The sequence below is a fragment of the Oryx dammah genome, unplaced genomic scaffold, assembly GCF_014754425.2.
Source record: "Oryx dammah isolate SB20612 unplaced genomic scaffold, SCBI_Odam_1.1 HiC_scaffold_5, whole genome shotgun sequence".
Taxonomy (NCBI): Eukaryota; Metazoa; Chordata; class Mammalia; order Artiodactyla; family Bovidae; genus Oryx; species Oryx dammah.
Window position 1 is genome coordinate 16,135,958 of NW_024070189.1, and position 12,492 is coordinate 16,148,449.

The 12,492-nt window shown below is 37.4% G+C and overlaps 1 protein-coding gene across 6 annotated transcripts in view; it reads left to right on the top strand.

The window, feature by feature from the left end:
- MCTP1 (multiple C2 and transmembrane domain containing 1) overlaps window positions 1-12,492 on the top strand; it is a 565,543-nt gene that overhangs the window by 256,059 nt on the left and 296,992 nt on the right. For all 6 annotated transcript variants that reach the window (XM_040241502.1, XM_040241504.1, XM_040241505.1 and 3 more), the window contains exon 2: window positions 4,073-4,187. In XM_040241502.1, the coding sequence (XP_040097436.1) occupies window positions 4,073-4,187 (115 nt within the window). The remainder of the gene's footprint in view (window positions 1-4,072; window positions 4,188-12,492) is intronic.

Here is a 12,492-nt window from a genome sequence, read left to right on the forward strand (position 1 = left end):
AGCCAATAAATATAAATCCAGTGAAGTTGTCTCTTAACTAGGTGTTAAATTTTCAAACAGCAAAACTGGAGAACCTAGTGCAATTAAAATTACCTTTCAGTTCAGTTCAGTGGCTCAGTCGTGTCTGACTCTTTGCGACCCCATGGACCACAGCACACCAGGCCTCCCTGTCCATCACCAACTCCCGGAGCTTACCCAAACTCATGTCCACTGAGTCGGTGATGCCATCCAACCATCTCATCCTCTGTCGTCCCCTTCTCCTCTCGCCTTCAATCTTTCCCAATATCAGGGTCTTTTCAAATGAGTCAGTTCTTCACATCAGGTGACCAAAATATTGGAGTTTCAGCTTCAACATCATTCCTTCCAAAGAAATCCGAGGGCTGATCTCCTTCAGAATGGACTGGTTGGATCTCCTTGCAGTCCAAGGGACTCTCAAGAGTCTTCTCCAACACCACAGTTCAAAAGCATCAATTCTTTGGTGCTCAGCTTTCTTCACAGTCCAGCTCTCACATCCATACATGACTACTGGAAAAACCATAGCCTTGACTAGACGGAACTTAGTCAGCAAAGTAATGTCTCTGCTTTTCAATATGCTATCTAGGTTGGTCATAACTTTCCTTCCAAGGAGTAAGTGTTTTTGAATTTCATGGCTGCAGTCACCATCTGCAGTGATTTTGGAGCCCAAAAAATAAAGTCTGACACTGTTTCCACTGTTTCCTCTTCTATTTCCCCTGAAGTGATGGGACCAGATGCCATGATCTTCATTTTCTGAATGTTGAGCTTTAAGCCAACTTTTTCACTCTCCTCTTTCACTTTCATCAAGAGGCTTTTTAGCTCCTCTTCACTTTCTGCCATAAGGGTGGTATCATCTGCATATCTGAGGTTATTGATATTTCTCCCAGCAATCTTGATTCCAGCTTGTGCTTCTTCCAGCCCAGCGTTTCTCATAATGTACTCTGCATATAAGTTAAATAAGCAGGGTGACAATATACAGCCTTGACGTACTCCTTTTCCTATTTGGAACCAGTCTATTTTTCCATGTCCAGTTCTAACTGTTGCTTCCTGACCTGCATATAGGTTTCTCAAGAGGCAGGTCAGGTGGTCTGGTGTTCCCATCTCTTTCAGAATTTTCCACAGTTTATTGTGATCCATGTAGTCAAATGCTTTGACACAGTCAATAAAGCAGAAATAGATGTTTTTCTGGAACTCTCTTGCTTTTTCCATGATCCAGCAGATTATGGCAATTTGATCTCTGGCTCCTCTGCCTTTTCTAAAACCAGCTTGAACATCTGGAAGTTCACAGTTCACGCGTTGCTGAAGCCTGGCTTGGAGAGTTTTGAGTATTACTTTACTAGCATGTGAGATGAGGGCAATTGTGTGATAGTTTGAGCATCTTTGGCATTGTCTTTCTTTTCTGTCTAGGTTGGTCATAACTTTTCTTCCAAGGAGTAAGCATCTTTTTATTTCATGGCTGCACAAGGTCCTTAATTTTCCCATGTAGTGTAATAAGCATTTTAAAATGTTAAACCAAGCATTCTATAAATTATTCACTCTAAAGTCCAAGAAACACTGAATAGAGCAATGAAATCTACAAAAATACACAGATATCTGAGCATTCAAACTTTTCTGCCTCTAAAGTAAAAACACTAGAAGAGGATGCAGGGTGGGTAGAAAGTTTCTACTTTCCTATAGATTTTATTCCATTTTCTAGAAAGTAACTACATTTAATATTTTTTAGTGCATTTATTTTGAAACAGTATATATAATAGAGCCTCAAGAAAGACTCAGAACATAATACTTTACATGTTTGCTGGATTTTAATTTAAATCTTGCTTATTAATTAAACCCACATACAACCTGTTCTTTGAAAAGGCAGTCAGAAGGCATTGGTTGGCTTCCTCTTTCCAAGTGGGCATCTTCTCTGTGGTCCAACAAAGAGCTATCATTCTTGCCCTTTATGCTAGATTCAAGACACTTTACCATAGTGCTGGAAATGTGTTTTGAAGAAAGATAATATTTTTACCCATGAAACTTGAAAGTTGGTAATGTTTAGTGCTGACTAGTGTATAGGAAATAGGCACTTACGCACTTTCAGTAGGAGTATGAACTATTTAAACCTTTTTGGAAAAATGCATCCTATAAGAAAAATAAAAGCACAAGTTCTTGTAGTGGCAAATACTGAAGCCAACTCATATGTTCATTAGGAAAATAATTGAAATTATAGCTTTTGTGCACTGTGGAAAATTAGGTATCTCCAAAAAAAAAAAAAAAACTAGGTAGATCTCAATATACTGATTTAAAAAGTGCCCCTGATATTTCTAAGTTCAATAAATTGTGAAATAATGAGCAAAATATAATACTTTGTTCACACAAAAACTGAAATCTAAAAGCCAGAATGGTATATAATATTTTACCTTATCCATGAATATCATTTGAATGGTTCTGATGTTAAAGAATCTTCCTACAGCACAGAAGACCTAGGTTCGATCCCTGGATTGGGAAGATCCCCTGGACAAGGGAATGGCAACCCACTCCAGTATTCTTGCTTGGAGGATTCCAAGGACAGAGGATCCTGGTGGTTTATATAGTCCATGGGGTCTCAAAGAGTCGGACGCAACTGACTGACTGACTGACACTTTCATTTTCATCATTCCAGAAGTCAAAGTGTTAGTCACTTTCACTTAATTAGTATATTTATATATACTTCTGTATACTTATATTTATAGACATATATTTATATATATTAAGCTTTTGATTTTGGGTTATAAAAGCAATATTTAGAAGATGAATATACTGTTGAACCTTGAGGAGGACTCCTATGGGTATAAAAAAATACTTTAAAATATTCTTATATTATGGGACGTTTGATTTCCTTAAGTGAGTTAACTTGTTGTTCTCAGTGGAATTGGGAATTAATACTCTAAGACTGAAATTTCTATTCCATTTTTAATTTAAGTTTATTAATATTTTATTTCATTTGTGTGAGCATATTATTTCCTCAGGTCAGATATCAACCCTATCCTAATTTCTTGATAGTTAGAAACCAATAAAGATTTAATCAGAGAAGTCTGTGACTGAGCATGCATGCATGGGGCAAAGTGTGCATTTGAATCAGGTGGTGGTATTTTAATATTTTAACAACTTTTATAAATGTTGACAATAAAATTCAGTTTCAAAAGTTTTTTTAAAAGTATGTTTATTTTTGAATTGGAAAAAAAATAAGAATTTTCAATCATCTCAAACATGTAAAGAAAAGTAAGCTTTCCTACTGTACTCAACATGTCAGAAAGTATAAAGTGTGATCTCTAAAGTTTTTACTATATGTTTCTCTTATGTTGTTTTAATGTCTTATGTTATTCCTCTTGCAAGTACATTTGTTACTCAATGCCTAGTGTATTGTTGCTAAAGAAACTCTATAGAGGTAGCCTTGCAGAGATTTTTTTTTGTTCTAAAAATAGCTTGTACACTTTTATTCCATAGAAAGCAGCATTAGGAACTTAGCCCTATTGAGAATTTATTTCTTGCAAGTACTGTCAAAATGTTGGGTGAATTTATTTCTATATAATTATATCATATTTTATGTTGGGGCTAAGATAGACATGTGTAATCCATCAGTATGAGTTCCTTTGCGTGGATAAATGAATCAACAAAGTCACCTGAATAAATCATTTTAATTTTCAACTCAGTCTTGTGGAAGTCAGCCGCTCTTGCACACTTTTATTCTCCATTCATCACTGACTGTATCTTTACTTCAGACACTATTTCTGTGTTAGTCTTCCTTGGTTGAATTATGTGCGGCTTTCCATGGGAAACGTTTTTCACATTATACTTGTTGTTCTAATCTGAGTCAAAACAAGAATTCCTGTAACTACTGTGTCTTACTTTTGAGTCTAAAGAATTTCATGAATTTCAAAACCTTCAGAAAACTGTGTGATGATGCTACTGGGTGAATTCACAAGATGATTTATTATATTGACTGTTTTTTAAAGTTTGCACTTAGCTATACATGGTCCCTTACAGGAGAAAATAGACATAATAAATTTAAATTTTTTATATCTTTCTTGCTTTTCAGAAAATAAATACTACTGGCACCAGTAATGCAGATGTCCCTTTGGCTGAGCCCGGAATGTACCAATTGGACATCACATTAAGAAGGGGTCAAAGTTTAGCTGCCCGAGATCGAGGAGGTAAGAACAGTGTCACCTGGAAGCTTATCCTCTGTATTTTTGACAAATTTTGTATTCCTTGTGGTTTCTTAAGTTAAAAAGGATCAACTGTAATATGAATTTTAGAAGTCTGGGTTCAATGATGTCGCTCAAAATGTCTGATGCCTGTGACCGTGGAGGAAGAGGTTATGATACAAGTTTGAAAACTCTGGACTCAGACAGTGAGGTCCCTGTCACATTGCTGACAAGTTAGACCCTGAATTATGTATAATTAGTGACAGAATCAGTTGAGTAGATGAGGCACACATTGGAAGCCATATTGGAATTCACCTTTCACACACCAGAAATTCTTTTTGCTGCATAGATTTGCTCCACTGAATCTCATAAAACTGCACAATCTAGGACTAACATCTCACCAAAACTTTGGAGATTCCCAACATGGGATTGTCTTAAATTTGGCTGGACCTGGCAATAATCCCATGGTGGATTAACAGAATTTTGTAGGCCATGATGAACAGGAAGACAAGGCAAATACTCTTTAGTTCCTGGATTGCATATCCCAAGGCCATCTCCTGATGAACTAGCTTGGGGTACATTAATTATTCCTTGAACTTTGGTTAGGGACAAGACAAAAGGTAGACCCTAAACAGACTTTCTAGCATCTTTTGCATGTTTTAAGCTTCCAGATGTGGAGATCTGAAGGCCCCAAGGGCCTAAAGGAAACTGAGTTTGAATTTAATTCCTCCCACTGAAAAGGAGGAGAGTCCCTTAGCCTCTAACTCCTTGTCAGATAACCCAGATAATCCTGGCATCACAAGATCTCGTTTTTTCTTCTCCTACCCTAAGCGACATCCCCACTTAGGAAGTGAAAGGAAGCAAACAAGATCACAGCCAGTCAGTCATGTCTGACTCCCTGAGACCCCAAGGACTGTAGCCCGCCAGCCTCCTCTGTCCATGGGGATTCTCCAGGCAAGAATACTGGAGTGAGTTGCCATGCCCTTCTCCAGGGGATCCTCCCAACCAAGGGATTGACCCCAGGTCTCCTGCATTTGCAGGCAGGCTCTTTACCATCTGAGTCACCAAGGAAGCCCCTCCTATCTCTACAAACATAAAATAGAGAAAATGATTAATGTAGCAGTGGGGTTTTTAAGATTAGAAATGATACAAATAATAGATATAAGTAAAAACTAGTAAATGTCAGAATATTATTAATGAATGAAAGTATGATTAGAAAAGTTAGAATTTAAACACGGGGGAATTTTCATAAGTAACCATCTGGTTGGTGGGCTATGGTCCATTAGGTTGCAAAGAGTTGGACATGCCTGAGCAACGAACACTTTTAGGTTTTTCTCTTTAGTAGCTGAAGACAAATATTTATGGAATTGAAATGATGGTCTCAAAAGAAGTTACAGTTAGCTTGGAGGAAAAAAATAATGCTATTAACATAGTATTTCACTATGTATATATCAATCATTTTTTAGTCTTCAGAGCAATTTTAATTACATTACATCATTTGACCTAAAATGAAATTGAACCAGGCATCAGGTGGTCAAAATTTTAGACCTTGATATGTCCTCCCAATAATATTAAATACATAAGCACATAATTATTTATTGCAAATTTTTTGTAGTTATAAAATCCCCATGAATAGAAGAGATGGTTAAATAACCCTTAGTACATTTGCAGGATGAAATAATATACAACTGTAAAATAAATAAGAAAAATCTCTAGGAACTGATATGGAGTTACTGGATTTATTATTAAGTGAAAAGTCAAAGTGCTAATAGCAACAGTATGAAATTTACATAAGAATGGAGTATAAGGGATTATGCATTAGCTGTTCGTTTCTTCAAAAAGAAATATCAGAAGTAAAATCCAGAAATGAATGAGATTGATAACATACATAATATCTGTAAGAATAGGTGTTTAGAATGTAGGCTAGGAATGGGGTAAAAAAGGTAAGGAAGAAGTTTACTGACATTTTCTTCAATGAACTTTCTTATATGATTCTAACTCTTCAACGACAGCAGTATTACAGAAAGAAATGAATGAGTAGATGGGTGGATGGATGGATGGATTGATGATAGATTCCCACATCCTGGTTGATATTTAACCATAACCACACCTCAGGGGGATGGGAAATAAAACAACTGATCTAAGTGATTAAGTAAAACCATGTTTGGATTATACACTGTAAAACTCAAGACAAAAAGAACTAGATATAACTAATGTACTCCAAAGCATGATTATCAATTCTGAAACTACTTATTGACTATACTAGGAATGAACAACTAAGTAAATGTATTGTAGATGAAAGAGCCAGATTTCTTACTGTTGGAGAAAGAAGTTATATACATGGAATGGGAGAAAGCTAGAATGTACCTTGCTGTGTTAGAAAGGTAGCAGTATGAGCTTATGGCTTCTTATATAGATGCATAGGAATTAAGATGGATAGGGGTGTGTATAATCTATCTGCTGAGAAGACCTAGAAGCCATCACAAAGGTGTAATGACAAAGTGGAAATCTTTACACTTTTTGGCCCAGATCTTGGTTTCTAAATACAGTTCCCCCATAAAAGTAAGCAGGGCTCCCGGTGAAATGGTTGATTGCAGATCTAGGGCAGGGAAAGTACGAGACAAGCCTAGGACATTTTGCAGTGCCAAAAAATAAAGTACTCAAAAATGGATGGCAGAAAGTCAAAATGAAATAGGAGCCAGCTTAAAGGCGTTCCTGATGATCAAAGCCGGGTACATTTCAGCAACAAAATAAATAGTGGTAATAATAAATTATAACACATAGAATAATATAGATGTCTATGAGTTCATAGATAACTGTGTATCATTGATACATAATCGATAAATACATAATAAATAAATAAGTGTGGGATAAGGTAAAGCTCTTCCTTATGGTGGAATTCTAATGAACAAATGTAGATGTGAAAATAGGAATAGATCACCTTTTGACAAGCATCACTGGAATAATTATTATAGGCAATAATCATCCACTGATGCTAAAACTGTTATTTAGACTCTTAGTCATTTCTGACTCTTCATGACCCCATGGACTGTAGTCTGCCAGGCTCCCCTGTCCATGGGATTTCCCAGGCAAGAATACTGGAGTGGGCTGCCATTTCCTTCTCCAGGGGATCTTTGCGACCCAGGGATGGAACCCACGCCTCCTACATTGGCAGGTGGATTCTTTACAGCTGAGCTACCAACTATATATGGAAGATCATGATGAGAAACTGGCCATTTGCATCATTTCAGAGTATTTCTCCCACAAGATATGTATGAATGACAAAGGGGAAAAGTTACTTTACAGTAGAAAACCTTGGAAGACATCCTTTTAACCAAGTGCAAAGTTAACATCAGCAGTAATGAGACCAACAGACATAATGGACCTTCTGATATGATGTGTTGAGAAAGATACATCCTGTCTGTGGCATTCTTGTCAGCAATGCATAAAGTCAGTGTCATCCTGAGGAAACATCAGGCAAACTCTGGCAACATATGATACCAGTAATCTGAGCTACTTGGCAGCTGTCCTTTGGGCAAGGCACGCACCATCTTGTTCCACCATTCACGTGTTCACAGCTGTGAGTCTGGCTGGCATCATGTGTGTACCACTGCCTTTCTTGTAGTAGCAAAGTATTCTCTATAGACATCTCTGTCAAAAATAGGAACTTCTTAAAGATAAAATGAGATGACCATGTTCCTAAGAAATAAGGGAGAGAAAATACTACTTTATAGAAGTGAAGACTATCCCAAAGTGTTTAAAATGCAAACTCTATCCCAACTTCACTGTCTTACTCACTTGCCTGACATTTATGAAGTTTTTATTTGGTAGATATGAGAGGAGATATATAAACAGAGGCCACAACCTGAGTTAAGTTTGGGATTGATTAAAACATCATAGATTCACCTGTAAGTAACAGATGATGTTAAACATATGATTGGATACATAGCACTGGGACATGTATATATGATAATTAGATGGAGATGGGTAGTTCATAGTGAGAAAACAAGCGGGGAAACACTGTGGTCTTGTGGGAATATAGTTTTGGGATTATGAATATGGAACTGGAGAAGGAAAGGAAAATGGGAGAGCTGCTGGTTCAGGGAATGTCAAATAGCATCTGAGATAAATTGGGTGAGGGAGTTCAAACAATTATTGCAATTTTAAGACTAAATGATGGCTGGGCACCTTGTAGATTTTGGGGAAATGTGACCATAGGCAAAAACATTTGTGTAACTGTTAGAATCAGCAGAAATTGCACTCTCTTATTTGTTACATTGATGCCCTCACCTACTGCCCAGCAAAACCCAAATGCCTGTGTCTTCCATGTCCCCTGTCAGCCTTGCACTAAATAATGGAAGAGAAAACTCATTTCAACCATCCACTTCGTCACTAGAAGATTGTTTGAACTTTATATGGGAATTTTTATACATAGTGGGCACTGGGCAGTCGTAACTGGCTGTCCTTCTTCCACTTTTATAACCTGTTTTACAGAACAACCAGATAGCTCTGGGGAGTGCTACTACTTTTTCCTACATTTTATTATACTGGCTTTAACAGCCTCATGGACCAGAAAGCACGTGACCTTGGGGAGTCTGTCATACATAATTTCAAAGCCAGTCTCCACATTTTATTAGCTTTGTGACTGAGTGAAATGTGCAGTCTCTCTTTGCAACTGCAGGGTTCTAGATTTCACAAACAAAAATACACAATGCCTTGGGTTTTGTTTTGTTTTGTTTTGTTTCTGGTTGGCTGTACAGTGCAGTATGTGAGACCTTAGTTCCCAGAACGTGAACATGAAAGTCACTCAGTCGTGTCCGACTCCAGGCCAGAATACTGGAGTGGGTAACCTTTCCTTTCTCCAGGGGATCTTCCCAACCCAGGGATTGAACCCAGGTCTCCTGTATTGCAGGTGGATTCTTTACCAGCTAAGCCACAAGGATAGTCCCCAGACCAGGGATCAAACCCATGCCTCCTGCGTTGAGAGCATGGAGTCTTAGCCACTGGACCACAGGGAAGTCCCAACATGATGCTTAAATTCGAATTTCAAATAATCCATTATCTTTTAATGTAAATAAATCTCATGAATCTAATCCACAGTATAATAAATATAGACAATAACATTGTACTATAATTATGTAATGTGATAAATATCATCATAATGATAAACATATTATTATACAATATGTAAATATATCAATGGAGAAGGAAATGGCAACCCACTCCAGTATTCTTGCCTGGAGAATTCCTTGGACGGAGGAGCTTGGTAGGCTACAGTCTACAGGGTCGCAAAAGAGTCAGACACGACTGAGTGACTTCACAAAGTAACATGCAGTACATCTTAAGCTTATACAATTTTGCATGTCAATTTATTCAATGAAAAAGAAATAATACACTACTTGGAGTATTCTTATACTAAAAAATTATTTATTCTTTATTTGAAGTTCCAGTTTAACAAAGTTCCTTGTTTTCTCTAGCAGCCCTTTGGCAATTGTCATGCCTAGTTATTTTTCAAAATGCCATTTATATTTTAATTAGGTTTGGCTTTTCAGGACTGTATTATCATCTATCACATTTTGAAAGTCTTGTCTTGACAAGATTGTTTATGTTGTTAGAAAAGTAAGAGCAATCTGTGTAGACATGTCTGGTGAGAACACATTCTCTATAATTTAAGTCCTTGAAATTTGTATTGTGGAGGCTGCATTCATGTCCCAGGGCTGCCTTAACATGTTACCCAAAACTTGTTGGCTTAAAACAGAAGTTTCTTCTCTCAGTTTTGGCGTCTGAGAATCAAAGAAATCAAAGTTGTGGTAGGAAATAGTCCTTCCAAAGACTCTTGCAAAGAATTCTTCCTCGCCTCTTCAAGCTTCCGGTGGCCCCTGGCATTCCTTGACTTGGGGCAGCAACACTCCAATCTTTGCTTCCATCTCTACATGGCATCCTCCTCTGTTTTCCTGCCTCAAACTTCCCTCCTCTTTCTCTCATAAGGATAGCAGTCATTGGGTTTTAGGGCGCACCCTAAATCCAGGATGGTCTCATCTCAAATTCCTTAAGTTAATTTTATCTGCAGAAAGCTCATTTCTTTTTTTGGAAATAAATTATTTGGGGGTCAAAATCAGTATGGTAATACAAGATAATATAGACAGTTTTGACAAGAACAACTGTGAAAAGTTTAGCAACTTTGAATGCTCATAAATCATTTCAGTTCCTTTAGGCTTTGAGAAGTTTTGATTGTTCAAAGGTTAGAAAGATCTGGCTGAACTCTAGAGACATTTGATGAAAAACCCCATTTCTGAATAAGGTTCATAGGTACAGGGAGTTAGGACTTGGACACATTCTTTGGGAGGACCCAGGCCAATTCCCTGGAGGAGGGCATGGCAACCCACTCCAGTATTCTTGCCTAGAGAATCCCACAGACAGAGAAGCCTGGTGGGCTACAGTCCATGGGGTCACGAAGCATCAGACACAGCTGAAATGACTGAGCGTGCACACACATACACACAGGTCAGCTCACTACAGAGGACAATTCTTCTCTTCAAATACCAGGAACAAATTAAAAAAAAATAGTGATCCACATGAACTTGTTTATTGTGTTTCTATTTATAACAGTGTTCAAAATCCTTGCTTTGAGTTAGAGAATTTCATTCACTCCACACTGAAACCCCTGCAGTCTGAACTGTGACTCTGATGTATCAGTGTGAAAGGAAAGTTTCCATGTGTTCTGAGAACAGTTTTCAGATTAGAGTAAGAACTTTAGAAACCTGATAGATGGGAAAGGATTGAGAAGCTCATCCCCTGACAAGCTTCAGTTTTCTCGCTATTTGGGAAAGCCTCACTAACTGAGAACTTAATACCGGTTTTAAGAAAGCCAGATCTGAGACAGTAAATTAGAAAGCTTTTTTTTCTTTTTTTTCTGTTTCAAACATTGTCTTGATAAAATTGAAACATATTCTAAGTGTAAAAATAGCCCTTTTCAGGCTGGAGAATCTGCCAGCAATTTTATTATTAGAGTATGACTTATGAAAACTTTTAGAGATTTATTCACTGAGTGGATAGGCATAGTAATGTTTCTAATATGTATTGTATATCAGGAGTAATGTTTAATGTGTACATATATGTATAATCTGAATAGGACTGGCCATTAGAGCAGCTTCCACCCCACACATTCGTTCACCGCTTGGTGTTTAGGGTTTGGACCCTTGCGAATTTCTTTTACGGTCATATTGCCATATATCCGGGCTTGCCTGGGGGCAGTTCTGTTTTTTCCCCCTTTGACTTCCATAATTGCTAATATTATCTCATTTAACTGTCACAAGTGTCCTGATTTTAGAGACATAATATGTACTCATGTGTCTTAGAAAAATCTTAATCCCATTAAAGTTGATCGTAAATTTAAGCATCATGAGTGTTCCTGTTTTTTCCCAGAAGGAAATTGCAGTTTATATCATCAGAGAAAGGTGTGTATCTGAGCGACTCTGAGATACTTTTCTTGGCAGCCCCTTCTTTATGTTTACACAGTCTTTAAACAAGCTATTTTGATCAAGAAAAGGTCTGTCATGTTGCACTTCTCTACAAGTTATGAATTGTATGTGTTGCTAGTCAATCGATTTTTGCATTTCTTACAAATGGTGGAATCAACTATAGGCTTGTTATACTCAATATAGGCACAAGCATAAGCAAAGATGTTAATGTTATAGCTTCCACCAGCTTCCTACCATTGGGAATTATTTTTAATGATCGTGACTCAGTTTTATTGATAGCTTTTTCACTATTATCTTAAGCCTCTGATTTATATATATACACATATTATAATATATATCCACTGTGTGCATATATACATTTATATACATTTATACATTTATTCTATATTCTATTGTGTTTGTCTTGTTTTCATAGGTGCAAAAAAACCACTCACTGACACACAAAGATTCCCTTGTTTCATGTTAATATAACTAGAGCTAATAATTACTAAAACTTCAGAATGAACTTCTACCTTGAGATTTTGTAAACGACTCCTAGACTGTATCTTTTTGCTGGAAAGCTTTTTATACTGGTCTTTTTTTAAATAAATGTCTTATTTGGGGCTGTTCTGGGTCTTCGTTGCTGCTCATGGGCTTTCTCTGATTGTGCAGGCTCCTCTTGTTGCAGAACAAAGGCTCTAGGCCCTGTGCTCAGTAGTTGTAGCGCCTAAGCTTAGTTGCCCTGAGGCATGTGGAATCTTCCCGGACTAGGGACCGAAGCCATGTCCCCTGCCTTGGCAGATGGATTCTTAACTACTGGATCAGCAGGGCAGTCCTATGTTAGTCTTGGG